The sequence below is a fragment of the Bombus fervidus genome, chromosome 7, assembly GCF_041682495.2.
Source record: "Bombus fervidus isolate BK054 chromosome 7, iyBomFerv1, whole genome shotgun sequence".
NCBI classification, from domain to species: Eukaryota; Metazoa; Arthropoda; class Insecta; order Hymenoptera; family Apidae; genus Bombus; species Bombus fervidus.
In genome coordinates this window covers 10,184,532-10,209,996 of record NC_091523.1, presented here as the reverse complement: position 1 = coordinate 10,209,996, position 25,465 = coordinate 10,184,532, and the positions used below count along the sequence as shown (strand labels likewise).

The 25,465-nt window shown below is 34.7% G+C and overlaps 7 protein-coding genes across 7 annotated transcripts; all 7 read left to right on the top strand.

The window, feature by feature from the left end:
* Nucleotides 1-388: 388 nt before the first annotated feature.
* On the top strand, nt 389-2,673 carry LOC139988930 (odorant receptor 43a-like). Its single transcript, XM_072006739.1, has 5 exons — nt 389-1,199; nt 1,734-1,833; nt 1,898-2,008; nt 2,105-2,260; nt 2,350-2,673. The coding sequence occupies exons 1-5, from the start codon at nt 391-393 to the stop codon at nt 2,401-2,403; spliced, it is 1,230 nt and encodes a 409-aa protein (XP_071862840.1). The 5' UTR covers nt 389-390; the 3' UTR covers nt 2,404-2,673.
* Nucleotides 2,674-2,871: 198 nt separating this feature from the next.
* LOC139988873 (uncharacterized) lies at nt 2,872-8,033 on the top strand. The gene is made up of 12 exons (XM_072006660.1): nt 2,872-4,263; nt 4,724-4,823; nt 4,919-5,029; nt 5,132-5,287; nt 5,361-5,395; nt 5,580-5,629; nt 5,698-5,807; nt 6,336-7,144; nt 7,400-7,499; nt 7,586-7,696; nt 7,758-7,913; nt 7,983-8,033. The coding sequence occupies exons 1-12, from the start codon at nt 3,446-3,448 to the stop codon at nt 8,031-8,033; spliced, it is 2,607 nt and encodes an 868-aa protein (XP_071862761.1). The 5' UTR covers nt 2,872-3,445.
* Nucleotides 8,034-8,959: 926 nt separating this feature from the next.
* Nucleotides 8,960-13,548, top strand: LOC139988872 (uncharacterized). The gene is made up of 10 exons (XM_072006659.1): nt 8,960-9,756; nt 10,197-10,296; nt 10,365-10,475; nt 10,544-10,758; nt 11,446-11,473; nt 11,615-12,441; nt 12,825-12,924; nt 13,048-13,158; nt 13,247-13,402; nt 13,471-13,548. The coding sequence occupies exons 1-10, from the start codon at nt 9,077-9,079 to the stop codon at nt 13,519-13,521; spliced, it is 2,379 nt and encodes a 792-aa protein (XP_071862760.1). The 5' UTR covers nt 8,960-9,076; the 3' UTR covers nt 13,522-13,548.
* A 266-nt stretch (nt 13,549-13,814) lies between these two features.
* Nucleotides 13,815-16,325, top strand: Or25 (odorant receptor 25). The gene is made up of 5 exons (XM_072006738.1): nt 13,815-15,006; nt 15,391-15,490; nt 15,614-15,724; nt 15,813-15,968; nt 16,038-16,325. The coding sequence occupies exons 1-5, from the start codon at nt 14,207-14,209 to the stop codon at nt 16,086-16,088; spliced, it is 1,218 nt and encodes a 405-aa protein (XP_071862839.1). The 5' UTR covers nt 13,815-14,206; the 3' UTR covers nt 16,089-16,325.
* A 170-nt stretch (nt 16,326-16,495) lies between these two features.
* Or26 (odorant receptor 26) lies at nt 16,496-19,439 on the top strand. The gene is made up of 5 exons (XM_072006714.1): nt 16,496-17,616; nt 18,198-18,297; nt 18,504-18,605; nt 18,667-18,822; nt 19,087-19,439. Exons 1-5 carry the CDS (start codon nt 16,796-16,798, stop codon nt 19,135-19,137), a joined length of 1,230 nt encoding a protein of 409 aa, XP_071862815.1. The 5' UTR covers nt 16,496-16,795; the 3' UTR covers nt 19,138-19,439.
* Nucleotides 19,440-19,834: 395 nt separating this feature from the next.
* Nucleotides 19,835-22,552, top strand: LOC139988869 (uncharacterized). The gene is made up of 6 exons (XM_072006654.1): nt 19,835-20,644; nt 20,724-20,861; nt 21,218-21,344; nt 21,757-21,867; nt 21,948-22,103; nt 22,176-22,552. The coding sequence occupies exons 1-6, from the start codon at nt 19,845-19,847 to the stop codon at nt 22,224-22,226; spliced, it is 1,383 nt and encodes a 460-aa protein (XP_071862755.1). The 5' UTR covers nt 19,835-19,844; the 3' UTR covers nt 22,227-22,552.
* Nucleotides 22,551-24,836, top strand: LOC139988915 (odorant receptor 4-like). Its single transcript, XM_072006720.1, has 5 exons — nt 22,551-23,553; nt 23,628-23,727; nt 24,018-24,128; nt 24,208-24,363; nt 24,428-24,836. Exons 1-5 carry the CDS (start codon nt 22,760-22,762, stop codon nt 24,476-24,478), a joined length of 1,212 nt encoding a protein of 403 aa, XP_071862821.1. The 5' UTR covers nt 22,551-22,759; the 3' UTR covers nt 24,479-24,836.
* Nucleotides 24,837-25,465: the final 629 nt, after the last annotated feature.

The following is a 25,465-nucleotide window of genomic DNA, read 5'->3' as shown; positions in this document are numbered from 1 at the left end:
GAACTATCCTTCAACTCTATCCAGAGTTGAAATGTACATGAGCTCGTCTCAAAGATCGAAATATCATACACTTCATACTAGTATACAAGAGAATACGTTTGTCCCGTCATTCTTCGATTATGTGCTTCGCCTTTGAGGAAAACCATTTCGAAACTTGTCATTGCATATTAATTGCATCGGTTACAATCAAAAATACATCGAGGGTTATAGAGAAAACTTTTCACTCGGAGGAAATTGTATCGATATCAAGTCGATAAAGAGAACAGCGAGTTTCCTATCCCTATTCGATTTTAACAGCGCAAGCGCGCGATTCGAGAAAACTTTTCGAATGACTCGACCAGTCGTCGACGAAACTAGCATCAGTGGCTCTCTGACACTCGATATTCTATTATGAGGACGGGAAACATCGTGGAGACATTCAACAACGCGAGTTACAAAAGCGATCTAAGGTTCAACGTTCGACTTAACGTGCTGACTTTGAGAACGATTGGAACCTGGCCAAGATTCCTCGATCATTCTTGGCGGGAAACGATCGAACGCGTATTCTTAAATCTTCTATGTTACGGTCTGCTTGGGTTCATCCTGATCCCTGGATTCATGTACTTTGCCCTCGAGATCGCGGATTTTTACGACCAGATGAAACTCGGTAGCGCGCTCAGTTTCTTTCTAATGGCACTGATGAAATATTGCGTGTTCATTATACGCGAGGATGATATACGTAAATGCGTGAAACTCATCGAAGATGACTGGAGAAACGTGAAACACAACGACGATCGTAAAATTATGTTGGATAACGCGAGTTTCAGTCAACGACTTATCCTAATCTGTAGCGCTTTCATGTACGGCAGCGTGGTTTTCTATTACATCGCATTACCACTCACTCGAGCGAAGATTGTAGAAGAGGGTGGTAACTTGACATACATGACACTTGTTTACCCTTTTCCTAGGGTAATCGCAGACGCCCGGCGCAGTCCCATCAATGAAATTTTCTACACGATACAGTTATTGTCTGGCTTTGTTGCTCATGATATCACGGTTGCCGCTTGCAGTTTGGCTGCTCTTCTTGCGATGCACGCGTGCGGCCAGTTACAGGTCTTGATGTCTTGGCTGGATAAATTGGTAGATGAAAGAGAAAACAATGACGAGAGTTTGGATCAGAGGCTGACCAATATCGTGGAACAACATGTTCGGATAATTAAGTAATACAAACATTTAATCTTGTTAGATAGGAAACGATGAAAATTGATATATACGCGATGTGGCTCGTGAAAGTATTTGGACACTCACCGTAGAAAACTTATATTTAACTGTTATGTATATTATGTGAAATATTTTGAAATTCCACTAGTATTGTAATGGTAGTGACAGTCATGTAACTGTCGTGATTGCGTCGATTATTACAATTATTGCAAACATGTAGAAAATGGCCCCACTGAATATCGAGGTTCATTAATATGATGGGCAATTGATTATTTAAATATTTTCGTGATTTTTACCTACACTGTGTACCTCGTAGCTTAACATGTGAATTTTCAGATTTGTTTCAGTCTTTCCCAATGTAATCGCAATAGCCGTCTCGCGTTACAGTATTAATAAAATTTCAAAACGTTTCGCATAACACAACATTATACGTTCATAAATGGTTGCTACAAGATTTCGAGCACATTCGTGAAGTACTGTGTACATTTTAATGGATGTTAAAAAGAAATGATATATTTATTGTAACGTTTCAGCTTCATAGCTCTGACCGAGGATCTTCTGCGTGAGATATCATTGGTAGAAGTCGTGGGTTGCACTATAAATATATGCTTCCTTGGGTATTATTCGATGATGGTATAATTTCACGATGGAATTTGCAATTGCGAACCAACGCTTTAATTCACAATTTCTGTTTTAGGAATGGGACTCTAATCATCCTGTTAGAAGTTTTACGTACATAATATTACTGACATCCGTTACCTTTAACATTTTCATATTCTGTTACATCGGTGAGGTCTTAGCAGAGCAGGTAATTATTATTTTTAAATTTCAATGATCAACGATCGATTTAATAAAAAATTTAAACGACAAAAATATGAGATATGCGTGTGAAATATTTCAACAGACGGTAAAAGTCGGCCAAAAATCTTACATGATCGATTGGCATCGATTGCCTTGGAAGAAAAGTCTCGTCGTTCCTTTGATGATTTCGATGTCTCGTTCCACCACTAAAATCACTGCTGGCAATATTATCGAGCTTTCTATCAGTAGTTTCGGTAACGTAAGTGTCTCATATGTATCCATTGTGAAAAAAATTGTCCACGTTGTAAAAATCATTTTCTATCGTGACATTTTCACGGAAAATTATAGGTCATCAAGACTTCATTCGCGTACTTGAACATGCTACGAACACTCACTACCTAGGGGTTTCTTTTTCAGTCGATGGTAAACCGATACTGCGATTCTCACATTGAAATTATAGATACACATATATGTCACATGAATATCTGCTTTTTATAAGAAAAACCTGTTCTATCATGAATTAAACAGGAAAGAAGAATTTTCAATTATCCGATCTTTGACTTCTCATGCTGACATTTTCGTAGTATAAAAGAATTTATCATATCGGAGTTATTGCCCTATTATTTGTGTAATGTATAAGCTGACAAATTAACACGATGAAAGAATAAAATTGTTCACTAATTATTTTTTACTACGATTGAACGTTTGAAATTTTGCATATTTAGAAACGACAATATACTATTTAATTAACCTAACGCTTATTGTTACTACTTTGTTATCGCTATTTCATGCTACTTTATAATAGTAGAGAAAATTTATAGAATTACTCAATCGCACATGGATCGAATGTTACCGATTATAAGGAACGAGAAATTTATAGAAATGCTGTGTAATTGTCGATACTTTCAGTAACGTAAGTACCAAATAATTACTATGTTTGATATTTAAATTATGAATGAAATTGGAGGAAGAAATAATATATGCATAATTATATTACTTACATGTTCGTACATTACAACCAGTAAAATTTGCTTCACGCTATATAATATTATGAATCGTTATAATCTTTTACACATTAACAAATGTTCTTATCTTTGGTATTGGAGTAAATAATAAGTATTGCGAATAAAAGAATGTATTGTACAGAAGAGAAATGACAGCTAGTCATCATCATAAATTGATTCTCTAAAACCGCACAGCAACGTTATTAATGTTCCGCTGACGTGTCGAAAGAATCAATTGATCGATGTTCCACTGTCATTCTCTCTACACTCATAATACATAAAACTGAACTTAGTGAAAGGGTAAAACTAAACGCAGAAGACCACTTTCGTCCTCCCTTCTGATTGGAAATCAGAAAATCGAGCGCAAGCGCGCCGCTTATTTTTCCCCTTTAAACCGTGATCAAACAATTTAGTCTTAAACGAGCATTCAAACATCAAGCATGCAAGGGTCAAGCATAAACAACAAAAAATTCCGTATAACGGACTACGAGTACGAAAAAAACGTGAATTTAAGTATCCAATGGAATCTTTGGTTATTAAAATCCATAGGCCTTTGGCCATATTCAAATTCTATTTCAAGAATCCGACGATACTTCTACTGGTTCATAAATATCACTTGTTACAGTCTGATCAGTTTTCTCTTTATCCCCTGCGTCTTATACGTTTTCCTCGAAATAGAAGATACCTATGGTAAACTGAAACAATTCGGTCCTCTGATTTTCTGCGCGATGGCGTTCGCGAAATACTACTCTTTGATCGCCCACAAAGCTGACATTCGTGAATGCTTGGAACGAATCAAATGGGATTGGAAGAACGTGACAAACAGAGAGGATCGCGAAATCATGACAGTGAACGCGAGTTTCGGACGAAAATTGATGGTCGTCTGCACCTTATTCATGTACAGTGGCTTCGTATTTTATTATATCGCTATACCTATTAGCGTGGGCAGAGTAGCAGCAGAAAATGAAAGTCTTACCTTCATTCCACTGGTGTTCCCATTTTCAAGGTTTATCGTTGACACGCGTTATAGTCCTACGAATGAGATCGTTTTTTCGATTCAATTGGTGGCTGGTTGTCTGATGCATAGTATAACATCAGCGGCTTGCAGTTTAGCGGCTGCTTTCGCGGTTCACGCTTGCGGTCAGATGCAGGTATTGATGAATTGGTTGAAGCATCTTGTAGACGGTCGATCGGATATGAGTGAACGTGTAGATGGTAGAATCGCTGACATCGTGTGCCAACATGTCCGAATCCTAAAGTGTGTAAATGTTTATTATTTATTTATGTGTGTAACGTTTATTTATTCGTAATCGTTTATTAACGGAAGAATTTTAATCTTTCGCACTTTATCGACATTGCTTTAATAACGTTGATTACGTGCAAATTGTTATTTGATTTTCACTGAGAATAGAAAAGAGAATATTATCTGTATTATATTTATTCAGAATCTTTTCATCGTTATATTCGTAATCTTTTTCTTTTCGTAATATAATGTTCGATTTCAAAAGATTTCACTGTGAAAGTAAAAGTGAAAAAAGTGTTGGAATTGCTGGCCGATTGTATATACAATTTTTTGGAGTGCTGGGGCTTGAAGAAAAAATTGTTAACAAATTTATAATCGTTTGTGGACTTTTTCTACAAAAATTGTGATATTGTTTCGCATTGCACGACTCTAATATCTGTTATTGTGTATCAGAAAATATCGTCGATTATTTCAGATTTTTGACGCTCATAGAGAATACAATACAGCAAATTTCTTTCGCCGAGTTTTTAGGATGTACACTAGATATATGTCTCGTTGGATATTACGTAATCATGGTATGATGATTGATAAACTTGATCTAAGATTGCGATCCTATTAATCTCGATGATCCTAGATCCTAAAATATACAAATTCTCGTTTCGTATTATAGGAACTTAAATCAAATGACGTCACGAGCGCCGTAACTTATATGATTTTACTTATATCGATTACATTCAATATTTTCATATTTTGTTATATAGGCGAGATCGTAACTGAGGAGGTAAGTTTTCGCGTTTAAATAAATTTCTATTAATCGAGTAATAATCTAAAATTCTATCTTTTCGAATTAAAAATATCTTAACAACAAAATATGATACGATAGTGTAGGAAAATTGGCGAAACGTCGTACATGATTGAGTGGTATCGATTGCAAGGGAACAAGAAGCTTTGTTGCGTTTTGATTATCGCTATGTCGAATTGTACGATAAAATTGACGGCTGGGAACATCGTAAACTTAACTATCAACACGTTCACTGATGTAAGTATGAAACTGTTATTTTAAACTTTTTTCTTGCGTAAGAAATAATTAAAAATTTTTTTTTAACAAATAGGTTGTTAAAACGGCAGTCACTTTTTTAAACGTACTGCGAAAAACGACTTAAATGGTTATTTCTTAATGTGAACATTTTTTTCATGATCGTTGATGTATATCCTTAAAAAAAAAATCTTTACTGTTATATCACACGATTTTCAGTGTGTTTTACATGTTCGATGTTACTTGTGGTTGTTGTTACTTGTCTTCAATATTATACATTTTTTGTACTGTTTAGGATGAATGAAAATGTATGTTTTATAAAGGTATTGAAGAATAAAAAAAGATGTGAGAGATGAAAGAATCGTCATACTATTAGAATATTATTTGTATTATATCGTCTGATGTTCTTTCAGTTTCCGACTTTGTTAGAACGTACCTTTTTGTACATATTGATCGTCTGAGAAACATTCTAAAAAATTATCGTGTTTATGATCTCACCACTTTATATTATGATACTTGTAAGGTATCATACGATTATTTACACAGCTATAAAAATACTGTTCAGTTTTAAACACTGGTAAATAGAACGTTAAAAAGGACAAAAGTTAGATATCCATGAATCGAAGAAGGTCCATTCTGGCATTTGAAACAATGTCCATTGTGTTCCTCGACTTCAAATTTAATTTTTGTATTTCCATTTCAAGAATTGCATTGTTGGATACAGAAATAATTAATAGCTTTGAAAGAAAGCAACACAGCAGTGCATAAAAAATGAGGTTGTAGAAGACGAAGAACTCAGGTTGTAATAAACAATGGAAATTCTGTTCCATCAACGTTAAAAAAAATCAATCTATCGATGTGTCATCGCGATTCTCCTGCAGTCCACACTCATAATGCATAACAAGAGAAGTCCCAAACAGGGAACTTTTATCAACTTTTATTCCACCCTCCCGAGAGAAATTGGAAAAGGCGGCGCAAGCGCGTCGATATTTTCCTTGGAACAGTCATCAACCTATAAACAGTCAGTATTAAGAGAGCTTTCAAGTTCTAGCAAAGCAGAGTAATCATGTCGTCTATCAAAGCCGACCAAGATTACAAGAAGGGCGTAAATTTAAGCATTCGAAGCAGTCGTTGGATATTAAAACTGATCGGCGTGTGGCCAAATTCTCGGAACGTTTCAGCGGTAAAAAAGTATTTTCACGTGCTATTAAACGCCATTTATTATGCTTTGATCATGTTTCTCTTGTTACCTGGAAGCTTGTACGTAATTCTCGAAGTGGAAGACGTTTATAACAGAATTAAACTATTCGGTCCATTGAGCTTCTGCGTGATGGCGCTTTTAAAGTATTATCTTCTGATACTTCACGAAGAAGACATTCGCGAGTGCGTTGAACGTATCGAATGGGATTGGAAAAATATCACGTACCCTAAAGACAGAGAGCTCATGATGACGAATGCCAACTTTGGAAGAAAACTAGTCATCACGTGCACCTTTTTCATGTACAGTGGTTTCATCTTTTTTTACATTGCTGTACCGATGAGCGTTGAAAGAATACCAGTAGAGGGGACCAATGCAACCTTCATCCCCATGGTGTTTCCCTTCTCGAGATTTATTATCGACACTCGCTACAGTCCTACGAATGAGATAGTGTTTTCTATTCAATTTTTGGCTGGCGCCCTGATGCATGGTATAACTTCAGCCGCTTGCAGTTTGGCTGCAATATTTGCTGTACACGCCTGCGGCCAAATGCAGGTGTTGATGACTTGGCTAAACCATTTGATAGATGGTAGATTAGACATGCATGATTGCGTCGATCAGCGAATCGCCAACATCGTGAGGCAACACGTTCGAATATTGAAGTGTGTAAGATGTATTTGTCGTACGGTAAAATCGTATAGCATTATTATCTTGTAATTCCTAGAATTATACTTCTTAATTATACCATATTACTGATTCTAGGTCTAATTTTCGAAGTATGAACATTGAAGTTTTATATTTGAATATGCAATTTCAAAATCCACGAATAAAAATTGTTTAATTTCTAACACTTGTTACATTTAAGACTTTTGGTTGGAAATCAGCTTTGGAATTATGCTAATGTTTCAATGTTTCAGATTTTTATCCCTTATAGAGAGAGCGCTTCAACAAGTATCGTATGTGGAATTTTTAGGATGTACATTAGATATATGTCTTCTTGGATATTATATCATCATGGTACAAAATTTGTAGATGTGTAAAACTTACAGCTTACCAATTACCAAATGTTATAAAAATATGTATATATCTTCTTTATATTGCAGGAATGGAATTCGAATCATTTAACAGATGTCATGACTTACAGTGTGTTACTTGTATCCCTTACATTTAATATTTTTATATTTTGTTACATAGGAGAGCTGGTGGCTGATAAGGTAGAAGCTTTTGAAATTGACATCATCATTTTGTACACAATTTTGATATATTTTGTAACAGTCTAGGAAAGTAGGAGAAATGACGTATATGATTGAATGGTATCGATTATATGGAAAGAAAAAACTATGCTGCGTTTTGATAATCGCAATGTCCGATTCGGCGAGAAAATTGACAGCAGGGAACATCGTGGAATTGTCTATGAGTACCTTTTCCGATGTAAGTATCAATTTAGAGATCATTATAATTACATTTCTATAAACTGACCAAAGTATTCTGTGCAAATAGGTAGTTAAAACATCTGTTGCTTTCTTAAACGTGCTACGAACATTAACTTGAACATTCTTGGAAACACGATATGGTGTAGAATCTATTATTCTTTTTTTTTTATCAAAAATAACTTAATTAATTACTAATCTTTTTCTTATGAAAAATAAGATTGTTGTCACGTTAAAACCTAAGAAAAAGATGTTTTGTTATAAAGATGAATAAAACAATCCACAGCTCAAATTTGTGACAAAGTAACACTCTCTTCACTTTCTCAGTTTTCACTGTGATTTTGTTCTTTTATTTGAGAAGAGGAAAAAGACGATAATACACACATAACAATTGAAGACTACAGATGAAGAACGATAAGTCACATGGTCCATCTTTCACAAGAGAACAGTTTTAAAATTCAGTACGTTCTCAATTAATTCCATGATACCAGAATTTTCCTTTTACTTATCTTTTCACAGTCCCTTTATAATATTAACAATATTGCTTATCATAGCATTGCAATAATGAAAATATTAAAACAATATTTGCCTTAACAGTTACACTCTTCACTTATACAAAACTTCTTCAACAATATCATTGGATCAACAGGTCTTTTTTATTTCATTTAATTATTTTATGCGAAAATGATACTTTTTAATTATAAAATTATGATGTTAAAATTAAAAAATCGTCAAAAATATATTTATCATGTTTTCCTGTGATCTTGAAATACCTTCGAGGAATATTAGTAAAACTGATTTACTGACGCTTGGCAAGTCAGTGAATCGATGTTTCACCGCCATTCGCCATACCATATGCATTCGTAATGCGAAAAAGCGGGGAACATTCAATCCATTGGAAAAAATAAACTTTCGTTCTCCCCTTTTCGAGAGAAATCGACACGGCAGCGCAAGCGCAGCATTATTTTTCTTAGAATGGTTACAAACTACGACAATAGTTAGTATGGAGGAAGCATTTGAACTTTGATGATGCAAAAATCAGTAACAAACGGCGCGTCGTATCTTACGACGGATCACGACTGCAAGAAGAATGTGGATTTGAGTATACGGTACAGTCGATGGATTTTGAAGCCAATCGGCGTCTGGCCAACTTCTAACATTTTGATGGCAGAAAAATATTTCTATCGGTTCATAAATACCATTTGCTATAGTTTGATTTGTTTTCTCTTGGTACCATGCAGCCTGTACTTAATTTTGGAAGTGAAAGATGTTTATAACAGAATAAAATTATTTGGTCCCTTGAGTTTCTGCGTGATGGCGTTTTTAAAGTATCATCTCTTGATCCTTCACGAAGATGATATTCGCGAGTGTATCAAACGCATCGAATGGGACTGGAAGAATATTACGTACTCTGAGGACAGAAACATCATGATAACGAATGCAAATTTTGGAAGAAGATTGGTTATTATCTGTGCATTTTTTATGTATAGTGGTTTTGCTTTTTATTATATCGCCATACCTATTAGCGTTGGAAAAATTCCTGCGGGAGATGTCAATGTCACCTTCATTCCTCTGGTGTTCCCTTTCTCGAGATTTATTATGGATACTCGATATAGTCCCATAAACGAGATTGTATTTTCTCTTCAATTAGTAAGTGGTTGTTTGATGCATAGTATTACGTCAGCGGCTTGTAGTTTAGCTGCTATATTTGCGGTGCACGCATGTGGCCAGATGCAGATTTTGACGAGCTGGCTGAAACATTTGATCGATGCTCGGTCAGATATGTATAACAACGTCGACAGCAGAATCGCCAACGTCGTGAGCCAACATGTTCGAATATTGAAGTGTGTAAGAATTCTGGACTTTAGTAAAATGAGAATAGTAGCTTGGGATTGAAAATTTCAGCCTTTAATTCGGAAACTCAAGCTGTTTGATTTGAAATCTATGAAATTCTTAGTTCCTACCTTTGAACATACGTCGCAATCTGAACTTTTAAATTTGAGAAATTTAAATCCCTGAAGTAATATCGCATAAAAATCTGAAATTTGAATATTATAACTTGAAAATTTCGATTGGCAGAATTTTACAAAAAAAAAAAAAGAAAGTCTGACTTCCTGAGTTGAAAAATTTAAATTTCAGAAATTATGAAGATCAAAAACTTCTAAATTTAGAAACTTGAATTTACGCAGCTGTAAAAACTTCAAGTTTTAAAGAATTTCGAATTCCTGATGTTATGAAGGTTAACATCAGTGTTATCAATAAGCGATATTGATTTACATTTCAGCTTCCTAGCGCTTACAGAAAAAACACTGCAACAAGTATCATTCGTAGAATTTATTGGTTGCATGTTGAACATATGTCTTCTTGGGTACTACGTTATTATGGTAAGAGAACAAGACACATATATCAATAAATACATATAAACCTCATGCACAGTTTACCGGTGTTTTAGGAGTGGAGTTCGAGTCATTTAACCAGCGCCATAACGTTTTTCATATTACTAATATCTCTTACGTTTAATATTTTCATATTTTGCTATATAGGCGAGGTGGTAGCAGAACAGGTTAGATATTTTTGTAATCAATTCTTGAAATTTGCTTAATATCATACTTTTTACATAATTTTTTCCAGTGCAAAAAAATTGGGGAAACATCGTATATGGTTGATTGGTATCGAATATCAGGAACCAGAAAGCTTTGTTTTGTACTAATGATAGCAATGGCTAATTCATCGATTAAATTGACGGCTGGAAACATGGTTGAACTGTGCTTAACTACCTTCAGTGATGTAAGTATGAAATTACCTCAACCGTATTCACGAACGCCTCACTTCAAAATTTGTTTCCTGTACAAATAGATTGTTAAGACAGCAGTTACATTTTTGAATGTCTTACGAACATTGACATGAACGTTGGTTAAAGTAGAATATAGTCTAAATACTACCTGTATAATGTCTCAATATATTACAATGAAATTTATTTGCGCTGTTATTGATTCATTATATTATCATCCTTTGAAATAAATGCAATAAATATGTTATACCAATTTTAATACCGTTGGGATCCTCGAATTTGCATGTCTCGATTTCGTCTTAACGTTGACGGGAAAGAAGAGTTCCAACGTTCCAAGAAAATTCGTTAGTATACAAATTGAAACGAGAAATCACGTATACATTTTGCAACAAACATAAACAATTTTCCTACGATAACACAGGCTTTAAAATGACCCACAGAATGTAGAAGAGTTAATACATATGCGAGTCTGTATCTCACGTTACTGTGTTCCATCCTTTTTTTTTTTTAATTCCTACCGTCACAAATTCAAGATGAATATTCTTCACTCAACTTGATAATCAACAATAATTCCATTTATAAACATTTTGAAGAAAACATTGAGAACGTATTATACATTAGAAAGTATGAAAAGTATGAAAAAAGTTCTTGTTTTACAAATTGATTTCTTCAATCTGTTGGCAAACACGCAATACAGTTGTGCGTTAGACATTTGAAAAAATCAATTAATCAATGACTCCAGATATCATCCATCCTTCCGTAATCATAACGCATGAGGTAACATAAGCAAAATCCCAAAGGACTTTGAAACTATGAAAAATAATTTATGTACTTTCTTTCTCCCTTTGGAATACGGACGCACGCGCAATGTCAGTTTTCATTTGAACTTTCATCGAACCGCGAGCATTTAGTTGCAAGCAAGCTCTCGAGTATCAACGATGAATAAAGAGAAACCTGTGGTGACCGAGCATGATTATAAGAGAAACGTGGATTTGAGTATTCAGTGGAATCGTTGGTTGCTAGTACCAATTGGTACTTGGCCAAATTTACGTAAATCGATACTAGGAAAATATTTCTCTTCGCTCATTAATGTTATTTGTTTTGGTTTAATCGGCTTCATGCTCGTATCATGTACTCTGTACCTCGTTATAGAAGTAGAAGAAGCGTATCATAAAATCGAAATGATTGGCCCATTGAGCTTCTTCCTAATGACGTTTATGAAATATTATCTTTTGATACTACAAGAAAATCATATCAGCGAGGGATGCGAACACATCGAATGGGACTGGAAGAATATCGAACATCACGAAGATAGAAATATCATGGCACAGAACGCGAATTACGGACGAAGATTAGTGGCCATCTGCACCTTTTTCTTATTTAGTGGTTTCGCATTTTTCTACATTATTGTACCTGCTAGCGTTGGTCAAGTGGAAACAGAGGATGGAAATTTGAGCTTCGTTCCGTTACCATTTCCTGCCTCGAAATTGATCGCTGATGTGCGTTACAGTCCCAGTAATGAAATTATTTTCTCCATCCAAACACTAACAGGTGTCGTAATGCATACTGTAACATCAGCGGCTTGCAGTATCGCCGCTGTGTTTGCGGTGCATGCTTGCGGTCAGATGCAAGTATTAATGAACTGGCTGGAACATTTGGTCGATGGTCGATCCGATATGAGTAATATCGTGGATGAAAGGATCGCCAGCATCGTTATTCAACACAATCGGATACTGAGGTGAGTAAAATTCATTAAGTAATTATCTTGTGACATTTCTATTTTATTTTTATTTTCATTCAAGATATAATTCACGTGATATTACAGTATTTAATCGGATAACCCACTCCTTTATAGTATGTATAGATATGAAATGTAATATTTGTCACTTGAAAATTTGCATTCCTCGATCTGATAATTTAAAGACTTTGTGAACGTGCGGTTTTGAAAACTTAAAAATTTATGGTAGTATATGAAATTTGAAAAAATTTAGAAATTTCAGAATATAGGTGGTAGAATATTTGAAAATTAAAAAATTTGAAAATTTGCATTTGGAATTTCGATAACTGGGAATCTGTTTCGTATAGTTATAGTGTTTGCAATTTACATCCATTATATTTCAGATTTCTGGCGCTCACGGAAAATGCGCTTCAACAAATATCTTTCGTAGAATTTTTGGGATGTATGATGAACATGTGTCTACTCGGATATTATTTTATAGTGGTATGCACGCAACAAAACTATCAAAGAAACGTGCATGCAAAGATCTATTAACATTTATATTAACATATATCATATCAACCAATACACGATATTAATATTGGCTGTATTTTCTTGATGTAACAGGAATGGAGTACGAATGATATTATGCACTCGATAACTCACATGATCTTAATGATATCGTTCTCTTTCAATATTTTTATATTCTGTTATATAGGTGAACTAGTTGCTGAACAGGTACATGCAATCGTATTTTAATAAATTTTTCACACAAAAGACCACACTATGGTAATAGGAATTAATGAAAATGAATATCTTAAAATAGTGCAAAAAAGTTGGTGAAATGACATATATGATCGACTGGTACCGATTGACAGGAAAAAAGAAGCTTGGCTGCATTTTAATCATTGCAATGTCCAATTCATCGATAAAATTCACTGCCGGAAATATGATTGAATTATCTATTAGTACTTTTAGCGATGTAAGTGTGAGACTATTGATGTTTCTTACGTAAATTCGCAAGTTAATAAAAATATTTTGAACGAATAGGTTGTCAAAACGGCGGTGGCATTTTTAAACATGTTACGAGCATTGATATGAACATCTTTATAACGTAGACGTTTATTTTTGGTAAGATATGGACATTTCTTCTTAGAAGTTCACGTGTCTATATATATTGTATTAGAGAGTGAATGAAACTGATAATTTAAACGCAATCAAGATGTTTATTATTTTGAACCGTATGATTCCATGTATTAATTCTTTTATTCTCGAAATCTCGTATAGTAAACTAACTAATAAATATTATATATTTGATTTATCATATCATAAATCATATTATAAATATCATATTATAAATTCAGAAAGAATAATCTCACTCAACTCGACACTCTATAATAATCGTATTTCTAAACATTTATAAAATTTTAAAAATTGTGATAAAAGTACATACATCTGAAAATATGTTGGGAAATGTGTGAAATTTCCCCGACTGAAGAGTTTCCCCATAGAAATTGATTCCTTCAACCTGTTGCAACACATGCAAAACGTTCGTGCAGTACTAGAAAAAAATCAATCTATCGATGATTCTGTAGGTCATTCCCTGAAGTGGTAAATAATGCATAAAGGGGTAGGAAGAACTGAGAAAGTCTGGAGCCGTCTAAAAAATAATACATAAAGTTTCTTTCACCCTTTCGAACATGAACGCACGCGCAATGTCAGTTTCCATTTGAATCATCATCGAGCCACGGGCATTTAGTTGCAAGCAAGCTGTCGAGCACCAACGATGAAAAAACAGAAATCTGTCGTGACCGAGCATGACTACGAGAAAGACGTGAGTTCGAGTATTCAGTGGAATCGTTGGCTGCTAATACCAATCGGTGCTTGGCCAAATTTTCGTAAATCGACGATGGGAAAATATTTTTCTTCGTTGATTAACATTCTTTGCTTCGGTTTGATCGCGTTCATGTTCGTATCTTGTGGTCTATACGCCCTCATAGAAATAGAAGAATTGTATCATAAAATCGAGTTACTTGGTCCGTTGATCTTTTTCTTAATGACGTTCATAAAGTATTATCTTTTGATACTTCACGAAAATGATATCCGCGAGGGGTGCAAATGCATCGAATGGGACTGGATGAACATCGAACATCAAGAAGATAGAAACATCATGACAGTGAACGCGAATTACGGACGAAGATTAGCTGCCATCTGCACCTTCTTCTTATTTAGTGCTTTTGCATTTCACTACATTATTGTACCAACCAGCATGGGTAAAGTGGTCGATGAGAGTGGGAATTTGAGCTTCGCCTCGTTACCCTTTCCTGTCCCGGGATTTATCGCTGATGTGCGTTACAGTCCCTGTAATGAAATTTTCTACTTCATCCAAACTCTAACAGGTGCCGTGATGCATACTGTAACATCAGCGGCTTGCAGTATCGCTGCTGTGTTTGCGGTGCATGCTTGCGGCCAAATGAAAGTGATGATGAACTGGCTGGAACATTTGGTCGATGGTCGACCCGATATGAGCAATACCGTAAATGGGAGGATCGCCAAAATTGTCATTCAACACAACCGGATACTGAAGCAAGTAAAATTTATTTAATAATTACGTTGTAACATTCTTTATTTTCATTCAAAATATACTTCACGCGATATCACACTATCTAACCGGATAATCCAATTTCATGTTATGAATATATATATGAAATTTAATATTTGGTACTTGAAAATTGCTGTTCTTTAATTTGATAATTAATTTTTCAAAGACACGAAAATTTGATGTTTTGAGAATTAAAAAAATTTGGAAGTCTGAAAATATAGAAATGTAGAACTATTTGAAATTTACAAACTTAGACATTTCGAAATTTAAGTATCGGAATATTTGAAAATTTAGATTTTAAACTTTGCAAGTTCGACATCTATTCCACCGTGTTATAGTGGTTACAATTTATATTCATCACATTTCAGATTTTTGGCGCTCACCGAAAATGCGCTTCAACAAATATCTTTCGTAGAATTTTTAGGCTGCATGTTGATTATGTGCCTCCTCGGATATTATCTTATAACGGTATGCATGCAACAAAACTATCAAACAAGCATGCACGCAAAAATCTAATAATGCAGTTGTCTATTAATATTATACTTACAAATATGCTATATTAATGCAGAGTGTATTTTCATGATGTTGCAGGAATGGAATTCGAAAGACATAATGCTTTCAATAACTCATATGGCCTTAATGACATCGTTTACTTTCAACATTTTTATATTTTGTTATATAGGCGAATTAGTTGCTGAGCAGGTACCTGCAATCGTATTTTAGTCAATTTTTCACATAAAAGACCACACTATGATAATAGGAATTAATAAAAATGAATATCTTAAAACAGTGCAAAAAAGTTGGTGAAATGACATATATGATCGACTGGTACCGATTGTCAGGAAAAAAGAAGCTTGGCTGCATTTTAATCATTGCAATGTCCAATTCATCGATAAAGTTCACTGCAGGAAATATGATTGAATTATCTATTAGTACTTTTAGTGATGTGAGTATCAGCCTATTGATGTCTTTTTACTTAAATGCATAAATTAACTGAAATATTTTGAACGAATAGGTCGTTAAAACGGCGATGGCTTTCTTAAATATGTTACGAGCATTGACTTGAACATTTGAATAATATAACCATTTATTCTTGGTAATATACAGAAATTTGTTAGAACTTTATGTGTCCATATATGCTGTATTATAGAGTTAATGAAACTAATATTTTCAGCATAATGCCAAAGTTTATTAGCGTGAACAATATGATTTCATTATTCCTTGTATTAGTCCCTTCAATCTCGATATTTTGTAGAGTAACCCATAAATATTCTAATATTTGAGTTCAGTAAAATGCGTTTCAATTTAAGTGCAGTATATCTTAAAGAATGTATTCCTTTTTCCAATAATTTAGAGCTTTCTGGACAAAAATGATATCTGCGGTATATATATATATCTACCTAGTGTACTTTCTAATTAGCTAGTCGAATTTATTTTATACATACAAAAACACGCGTATAAAATTCATTATTTAAAGATCCAAAAGACACTTATCATGCACTTTCCCAACTTGCTTCCCTCATGAAAATGATGGAAATCGCAGGCTAAAAACTATACCCTAGGTTACATCGATTCCAATTCATCGTACAACCTTAGTAGATGAATCAATGAGCGTTCTCTGTCTGTACCATTGCATTTATTCGTTAAATATTCTCGCCATGGCTCAACTTTGCATACGCTGTCGAGAAAAAAATCGCGCATGCGCCATTTTACCATAGCATGATACCTGAAACTTGAGTAAGTCACTCTACAAACGACCTCCGCGAAGTAATCATGTTGGACTTGACTAGCGAACCACGGATATCCAACGTTATTTACGCTCGTGATTTCGAATACAGCATCCAGGTGAATCGCTGGTTAATGCAACCAATCGGAGCGTGGCCGAAGCTTGCTAAGACAACCAGAACGCAGAGATTATTAGTTAGATCGTTGAACTTCATTTGCCATTCGTTGATTATCTTCATGATCATACCTTGTATATTGTATATTGCGTACGAAGCTGAGAGCTCGAAGACGAGGATGAAGGCCATTGGTCCAGTTAGTCATTGGATGATGGGAGAACTGAATTATTGTTGCCTCTTGTCGAGAATCAACGATATCGTCCGTTGCATAAAACATGTGGAGCGCGACTGGCAGATCGTGGAAAATGACAGCGATCGTGAATTGATGTTAAAAAACGCGAAGGTCGGGCGTTTCATCGCGCTCGTAGCTGCATTGTGCATGCACAGTGGCGTTCTAGCCTACACAGTGACTAATGGCTTTAAGAAGATGGTGTTTCATCTGGGGAACGACAGTTACTCCATGTACCCGTTACCTTATCCGTTTTACACGAATCTGTTGGACGTTAGATTCAGTCCGGCGAATGAGATCGTGCTCACCCTTCAGCTCCTTTCTGGGTTCGTCGTGACCTCTGTCACGGTGGGTGCTTGTGGTTTAGCAGCTGTCCTAGCGATGCATGCAAGTGGTCAATTGAACGTGGTGATGGCCAGGTTGGACAATTTGGTGAATACGAAGGAGGAGGAGAAACAGGAAGAACAGAAAGTCGCTCAGAGGAAGCTTGGGATTATCGTTGAACATCATCTGCGAACATTAAGGTTTTTACTGATTATTGTTATTATATATATATGTCTCATTTAATGATACGGATTATTTGATAACATCAATGAGACTATGTTATTTCTTGTCTTTTTTTTTTCTTTTTATTTTATACTTCAATTCCAGCCAAATATCCTTTTAAGATTTGGAAAGTATGATAAAATTGCAAGTTATTGTGTCCTCGTATACGATCTGTTTGTTGATACAGCATTTTCTAGAATAACTTCTTATTTGATTCTTCTGTTGATTATTACTTGCATTTCTAATTCAGATATATCTGACACCCGCAATGATGATTGTAAGATACCTAGATTTATTGATTATGGTCAACGTACTTTTGAACGAATGGACGTTTTTTTGCAAATTATTAAGATTTAGAAATTCAAGTAAGACACTAAATAAATGAAACACGACACTATTGTGACAATACGACAAAATAATTTAAGTATGTTTAATCGTAGGAGAAATTATTTATACTAAATTGATTTTTTCTGATGAATTTATACATTTATTATTTTGTAATGTTATTTTGCTATGAAATTTTTATGATGGGTTTATATTACGAAAATATTACTTTCAGTCTCATGGCATCTATAGAGAAAGTTATGAATATGATATGTCTCGTTGAGTTGGTGGGATGTACGATGAACATGTGCATGATCAAATATTATTTGCTCACGGTACGCTTCAAGATAGAAATAAAAAGAAATTTATGTATTAGAAATATTTCTACAATATCATCTAGACAGAGTTAAAATCACTTTAACATTCGGACACCTTCTGACGTAAATAAAGTAGTGTTAAATAGAGAACGGCGACTCATACGTTGACTTTTCTACTTAATTCGCGTAACTATTTATACAATACACATATTTTAATTTCTCAGGAAAAATCGAAGGATGTAATAATTGCATACGCTATACTATATGCGTCCATGGTATTTAATATATTTATATTCTGTTATATCGGGGAAATAATTACTGAACAGGTAAGAAAGTGACAATAAAGGAGAATTTATATTAAACTTCAAACTATCAAATACACGACAGGGCGAAAGAGTTGGGAAAAAAGTGTATATGACTGAATGGTACCGACTACATCCCAAAACTGCTCTCGGTTTAGTGCTGGTTATTTCAAGATCGAGTATGGTGGTCAAAATTACTGCTGGAAAATTCGTACAGATATCTATCGCTACCTTTGGTGCCGTAAGTATCGATGAAATATAGAAACGTTTAAGATACAATTGATCGAACTCTCGATAGAATCTATGTTTAAAATGCTGGGATTTTAGATTGATAAACAAATTTATTCAATTTATTATATCTATGTATAACCAAGTTTTATTTAGCACTTATTATATTTTAATTTCATAGTAGACTGAAATTGTTGCGTAATTTTAATGGAATCCACATCTAATACACTAGAATTTTACATATTTAATATAAATATACGTGTATCCTATCTTTCAGGTGTTTAAAACGTCTTTCGCATACCTGAACATGATCCGCACAATGATGTAACCTCTTTAAATTTAATTAAACCAAGAAAGCTACACCAGTCCTAATGACGTCATATTGGTACCGTCGACTGATGTCACCGGAATTAAAGTATTTTCGTTAAATAAACATTAGTAAAATTTTTAAATACTTTGAATATTATGGTAAACGTCGTTAACAATTGTACTTCCATCGGAGCGAAAAATTTTATTGTACATATTACCATGTCCCCGAATAAGGAATACCATGAATATGACATAAAATTCAGCTAGTAGTCAACATATAAATATCAATGTCAGTAGGTAAATGATAATTTCCTGTTAGACAGAAATATAAGTAAAGAAGAAGGAACGCATTTATTTCTATACCCTATACTTTGAAACTATCAGCGATCCTATCTAACACTTACTTCGTTTCGACACCGTCACCTTACTGTCTAAGAATCGATTTCATAACTTCACCCCAGCCTCAATAAAACCTATTTTAACCTAGTAAACCAGCAGAAGCGTTGCGTGTTTCGTATTCTCCGAGACAGTCAATTACAGCCAACTTTCTCAACCAACATTTAAACCTCCCTTTGCTCTCCTGCGACAAATTCAAACAACCAGACTAATCGATCGGCTATAATACTACCGAAAAAAATCTGCGCAAGCGTTGAACAACTTTGCGTCTACTATTCTGCGGTAAGAGAAGCAATTCAATAGCTACAGCGACTCCGATGAGCAGTCACCATGAACGAATCCAAGACTATAAAAACGGACGCCAAAAGCCACAGTGATTACAGTCTCCAGTTAAATCGCTGGTTCTTAAAACCGATCGGTGCTTGGCCATATTTTTCCACCACTTCGACGCTCGAAAAAGTCATTTCCGTTTCTTTGATTATCCTCTGTTATGTCGTTATACTGTTCAGCATAATCCCTTGCGTCGCTCATTTAATCTTCGAAGATGATAGTTTTTATAGAAAAGTAAGAGTGTTCGGTCCTCTGGGTCATTGGTTCATCGGTGGAATCAACTACACCAACCTGCTGTTTCGAAGCAAAAATATAAGTGACTGTGTGAAACACATTGAAACTGATTGGCGAATAGTGACGAAAGAGAAACAGCAACAAGTAATGTTGAAACACGCGAAGTTTGGCCGATACGTGTCGGCTATATGCGCGATCTTCGTGCACAGTGGTATCATGTCTTACTGTATAGTAAGTGCGTCCAGTACGCAGGTCATCAAAGTTGGTAACGAGACAAGGACCATTCGTTCGTTGCCCCTTGGTGTTTACAACAGGATGATCCCAGTCGACACGAGCCCCGCGAACGAAATAGTCCTCGTAATGCAGTTTCTATCGGCTTTCATCACCGACTCCAGCGGAATTGGATTTTACACCCTCGCGAGTGTTTTAGCAGCACATGCTTGCGGTCAACTGAGCGTGTTAACGATTTGGATCAGTGACTACGTGAATGAAGCTGGAAACAGAAAGGAGGATGCTTCTTTTAGAAAAATTGGAACGATCGTGGAACATCATCTGAGAACACTAGAGTAAGATTCTTATATCTTTTTGGTTAATTTGTTGAAAATAGCTTTTTTATTGGTGATTATATGTTGGTGTTAATTGCAGTTTTATAGCACGTATAGAAGAAGTAATGAGCTGGGTGTGCATGACAGAGTTGTTTAGATGCGTTTTGGCAATATGCATGGTTGGGTATTATATCGTTACGGTACATATGGGATATCAGATATATGTAGTGTTTATTATGTAACTAATTTTTTAAACTGACATTGAATAATATTAGATTGTCCAAAAAGTGTCTTTCTTTTACAAACATATCTTTTACAACAATACATCTTTATGCAAACATGAAATCTAATCTGACAAATGTTATTTTCTTTACATTAATAGAGCAAAATGGATCATACATGATTTAATAAAATAATATAAAACAACAAATATTACGTATCTATTATTTTCTTATAAAAGGAAAAAGTCTTTCTGGACAATCTAATACGACATCAAGCTATCTTTATACTGTATGTATACTACGTGAATAAAGTTATGAGAAAAATATGAAATATAACGAAAAACAAATGTATGTATAACACTGACTATGCTAGAAAACGAAAATTGACAATCAATGTGGTTCTTGTTCCTGACAATGATAAAATATTGAATTTATTACTGTATGAAGATGATTTTGATATTGTTTTATGTCACATAAGTATAGTAGTTCTGAATCAAGGAGTTATACTTTAATGAAGTATCAAGTTTATATCTATATAACAGATTTTTCTCGTTTGTAAACACATAAAACATAAGAACAAAGCTTCGTCCAAAGAAATTTATTGATTGCCCTATATATTACACGTATGTCGATAGTTTCATATTTAATCGATAGATATTTATCCAAAATATCATTACGAATACACGAACTAAAGTGAGAAATTAAAAAGAAATTTGTTTCCCGAACACATTATATTGAATGTTTTATACATTTTTGTATAATATATGTATTCTGCGCATTTTTGCATAAATGCCGCGTAAATTCATCAAAATTCGTAGCCTATTCATATCACATCACCATCTTTCATAACAAAAGATTTATTCTGATATAATTCGAAATTTTTTCAGAAGATATGAATATACTTATTTCTAGGAATGGTCCGATCATGATGTTCGAAGCCTTGCTTCCTATTTCATAATATTTGCATCAGTTACTTTCAATACATTTCTACTATGTTATATTGGTGAATTGCTAACAGAACAGGTACCAGTGACTCGTTAACGCGAAGATGTCCACCGATCCAGACCGAGGAATCCACGATTAATCGAGTGAATTGTTGACAGTGCATGAAAGTCGGTGAGATAGTTTATATGACAAATTGGTATATCTTACCTAGAAACAGAATCCTTGAGTTGATTTTGATCATCGCACGATCGAGTGTGGTCATTGAAATCACCGCAGGAAAATTAATTCACATGTCCATACACACGTTCGGTGATGTAAGTTAAATCATTATATGTTATCTACGAATATGCATTTTTCTTTCCAAACTATAATATTTGATATTCCAGGTGATGAGATTGGCATTTGCGTATCTTAATGTACTGTGTCAAATGACATAACTAAATGCACTTCTAGTGAATTTCTTATTTATATAATTTTGTAGATAAAATCGTAGAAATTGAAATATAAACAATAGTAACATACTTTAATGTCTTCTAATTCTATCAATATGTATATACTTCTTAGATTTCATTCCTTCTTTGGGATTTTTCATTGGTATTATAATTGTTGATAATATTACCTTCGTATCAAATCAAACAATGTCAGACAATATTCGTTCGACAATATCAAGTCAAATCTTAGAGATGGCATTACAAAGCAACGACATTAAAGAACTGACGAAACCGACTATAAGCTTTTGTTACATAACACAATTCGATTAAAAAAAGTTTGAGTATACAGTGAAGATGCACTTTGCGTGCACACGATTCCGAGAAATAATTTCCAAGTTTACTCCATTGTTCTGAAACAACTTCAACCGACTAGAATCGATCAGCGAATAAGTACCTAAAAAACTTGCGCCGGAGTCCCCACGCACTCTCTTTTGATACATTAATAGCCTCTTCGACCGTAATGACGACTACATTTCACGATGACGAACCAACCAGTGACAATAGGAGCAAACACTAAGAACAACAGTGACTACGGTCTTCAACTGAATCGATGGTTCTTAAAACCAATCGGTGTATGGCCATCGTCTCCCTCTACTACGAGATTCGAGAAGATAGTTTCGATTACATTAAACGTCATTTGCTACTCTTCGATAATACTCACTACGATTCCTTGTTTGGTACGCATGTTTTTAGAAGACGAGAGTATTTATTTGAAACTCAAGTCGCTAGGTCCCGTGAGTCATTGGATCGTCAGTGGCGCGAATTACACTACTCTACTACTGCGGAGCAAAGATATACGACAGTGCATGGAACACATGGAAGCTGACTGGCAAACACTGACTAGAGAGAAGGATCAATGGGTGATGCTAAAGAACGCGAAATTCGGTCGCTATGTAGCAGCTTCGTGCGCTATTTTCATGCAGAGTGGCATTATGTGCTTTATTTTCGTCACAGCAATGGATACAGTGGAGATTGAAATTGGAAACGAAACGAGGATTTTACACGTGTTACCTTGTGCAGTATACAAAAAGCTGATAAACGCCGATGAAAGTCCAACGAACGAAATCGTGCTCTTCATGCAAGCGTGGTGTACTTTTATTGCGAACTCCAGTACAGTTGGAATTTTCAGTCTCGCAGCTGTTCTAGCTGCTCATGCGTGCGGTCAGCTGAATGTAGTTATGGTATGGATCACTGAATTCGTGAATGAACCGAAGAAGACAGATGGTCCTAAGGGCATAGGAGTTATCGTGGAGCGACATTTGAGGACGCTGAAGTAAGATTATTCGTATTCTTTTTTGTTAGTTTCGTGATAGTGAACACTGTGATTATGTTACGTGATAATTGCAGTTTCATTGGATATATCGAGAATTTGATGAACCGGATATATTTTTTAGAGATATTTAGATGCACGATGGATATATGCATACTGGGTTACTACATTCTTTCGGTATACATCAAACATTCTCTCTCAATGTCAAATTCACAGTGTTCACAAAAAGTATTTGCACACCATTGCACGCATTATTAATTAATTGGATCCAAGTATGATAACTCTCTTATCATTCAATACTACTTTCATGTAATTAAAACTTTAATAAGTAAAATGAAATATACAACTCCATAACAAGGGTGCCTTATTGGAAAATGATGTGCAGATACTTTTTGGAGTCACTGAAAATTAATTTTTATATATAATATCTATATAACTATCTTATTCCTTTTGCGTGACACTTCCAGGAATGGGCTGATCAAAACGTTCAAAGTCTGATTACGTATATTATGATATATATTTCAATCGGTTTCAACGTTTTTCTAATATGTTACATCGGTGAAATATTGACAGAACAGGTATCAGGCGCATATTAATATATGATATAAATGCAACAGATCAAAATTGTGACGACTAACGAAATTGAACTTTTCACAGAGTACGAAGATTGGTGAAGTAGTTTATATGACAAACTGGTATTACTTACCCGAAAAAACAATCCTCGACTTGATTTTGATCATCGCGCGGTCGAGTATGGTCGTTCAAATCACTGCTGGAAAAATGGTACACATGTCTGTCTACACATTTGGTGATGTAAGTCATTTTGTCCTTTTATTTATATCTGTGTGTCCGCCTAGATGAAATATTCTCATTTCAGGTGGTAAAGACCGGTTTCGCGTATTTGAATCTCTTACGACAAATAACATGATTAAATACACTACTAATTAATTTTTTAATTGTGTAACTTTTTCCAAACGATATTGTAAAATTTGGAATACAAACAATAGTAACACAGAATCTGCATCTAATGCACTGGAATTTTATACATTTAATATACATATACGTGTATTTTATATTTCTTACATTCTTACTTGTTCCTCTCATTACTCATTATTTTCCTCGCATTACTATCTTCTGAATTTCACATCTATTCGAATACTTGAAAGTGCTGACGGAAATCTCCATTGTTTTGAGGCAGGTATAAAATGTATTATGCCGCGAAAAGAATGATATTATATCACATCATTAACATACTGATTGTCACAAGTGACTTTCCAATGACGTCATAGTGGCCACTGTTGACCGGCAATACCAGAATAGAAGTATCTACATTAAATGTATAGTTGTACTTGTAGAGTGTTTAATACTTTTAGTGTTACAGTAAATAGCTTTATCAGTTTTATTCTTAACACAGTTACAAATTTTATCTTGCATATACCGAAGGAATATTTCCATCCCTTAGGTTTGAAACTAGCAACGGTACAAGTTAACACTTATTTCGTTTCGACACAATCTTCCAACAGACTAAAGAATCGATTTCATAAATTCTTTCCTTCCTCGACCAAATCCAATTCGATCTCGTGAACCACAAGAAGCATTGCGTACTATGTGCTCTTCGATTCTTGCAATTATTCACAACTTTCGAAATCAACTGCCAAACCTACATTTGTTGTCTTACCACAAATTCTAACAACTAGACAAATCGATCGATTGTAATACTACCGAAAAAAATTCGTGCAGGCGTTGAACAACTTTGTGCTTTTATTCTCCTGTAAGAGAGGCAATTCAATAGTTACCGGGACTCCGATGAGCAGCCACTATGAGCGAGTCCCGCGAACGAAATAGTCCTTGTAGTGCAGTTCCTATCGGCTTTCATCGCCAACTCCAATGGAATTGCATTTTACACCCTCGCGAG

What these genes read in the sequence shown, in the direction of transcription:
- LOC139988930 (XM_072006739.1), top strand. Translation starts at nt 391, where the DNA reads ATGAGGACGGGAAACATCGTGGAGACATTCAACAACGCGAGTTACAAA. An exon ending in CAACATGTTCGGATAATTAA is followed by an intron (nt 1,200 to 1,733) that starts GTAATACAAACA and finishes GTAACGTTTCAG; the next exon opens with CTTCATAGCTCTGACCGAGG. An exon ending in GTGAGGTCTTAGCAGAGCAG is followed by an intron (nt 2,009 to 2,104) that starts GTAATTATTATT and finishes ATATTTCAACAG; the next exon opens with ACGGTAAAAGTCGGCCAAAA.
- LOC139988873 (XM_072006660.1), top strand. Translation starts at nt 3,446, where the DNA reads ATGCAAGGGTCAAGCATAAACAACAAAAAATTCCGTATAACGGACTAC. An exon ending in GCGAGATCGTAACTGAGGAG is followed by an intron (nt 5,030 to 5,131) that starts GTAAGTTTTCGC and finishes ATGATACGATAG; the next exon opens with TGTAGGAAAATTGGCGAAAC. An exon ending in CAACACGTTCGAATATTGAA is followed by an intron (nt 7,145 to 7,399) that starts GTGTGTAAGATG and finishes TCAATGTTTCAG; the next exon opens with ATTTTTATCCCTTATAGAGA.
- LOC139988872 (XM_072006659.1), top strand. Translation starts at nt 9,077, where the DNA reads ATGGCAGAAAAATATTTCTATCGGTTCATAAATACCATTTGCTATAGT. An exon ending in GCGAGGTGGTAGCAGAACAG is followed by an intron (nt 10,476 to 10,543) that starts GTTAGATATTTT and finishes AATTTTTTCCAG; the next exon opens with TGCAAAAAAATTGGGGAAAC. An exon ending in CTATTAGTACTTTTAGCGAT is followed by an intron (nt 13,403 to 13,470) that starts GTAAGTGTGAGA and finishes TTGAACGAATAG; the next exon opens with GTTGTCAAAACGGCGGTGGC.
- Or25 (XM_072006738.1), top strand. Translation starts at nt 14,207, where the DNA reads ATGAAAAAACAGAAATCTGTCGTGACCGAGCATGACTACGAGAAAGAC. An exon ending in CAACACAACCGGATACTGAA is followed by an intron (nt 15,007 to 15,390) that starts GCAAGTAAAATT and finishes ATCACATTTCAG; the next exon opens with ATTTTTGGCGCTCACCGAAA. An exon ending in GCGAATTAGTTGCTGAGCAG is followed by an intron (nt 15,725 to 15,812) that starts GTACCTGCAATC and finishes ATCTTAAAACAG; the next exon opens with TGCAAAAAAGTTGGTGAAAT.
- Or26 (XM_072006714.1), top strand. Translation starts at nt 16,796, where the DNA reads ATGTTGGACTTGACTAGCGAACCACGGATATCCAACGTTATTTACGCT. An exon ending in TCAAATATTATTTGCTCACG is followed by an intron (nt 18,298 to 18,503) that starts GTACGCTTCAAG and finishes TTAATTTCTCAG; the next exon opens with GAAAAATCGAAGGATGTAAT. An exon ending in CTATCGCTACCTTTGGTGCC is followed by an intron (nt 18,823 to 19,086) that starts GTAAGTATCGAT and finishes CCTATCTTTCAG; the next exon opens with GTGTTTAAAACGTCTTTCGC.
- LOC139988869 (XM_072006654.1), top strand. Translation starts at nt 19,845, where the DNA reads ATGAACGAATCCAAGACTATAAAAACGGACGCCAAAAGCCACAGTGAT. An exon ending in ATATATGTAGTGTTTATTAT is followed by an intron (nt 20,862 to 21,217) that starts GTAACTAATTTT and finishes TGACTATGCTAG; the next exon opens with AAAACGAAAATTGACAATCA. An exon ending in GTGAATTGCTAACAGAACAG is followed by an intron (nt 21,868 to 21,947) that starts GTACCAGTGACT and finishes AATTGTTGACAG; the next exon opens with TGCATGAAAGTCGGTGAGAT.
- LOC139988915 (XM_072006720.1), top strand. Translation starts at nt 22,760, where the DNA reads ATGACGAACCAACCAGTGACAATAGGAGCAAACACTAAGAACAACAGT. An exon ending in TGGGTTACTACATTCTTTCG is followed by an intron (nt 23,728 to 24,017) that starts GTATACATCAAA and finishes TGACACTTCCAG; the next exon opens with GAATGGGCTGATCAAAACGT. An exon ending in GTGAAATATTGACAGAACAG is followed by an intron (nt 24,129 to 24,207) that starts GTATCAGGCGCA and finishes AACTTTTCACAG; the next exon opens with AGTACGAAGATTGGTGAAGT.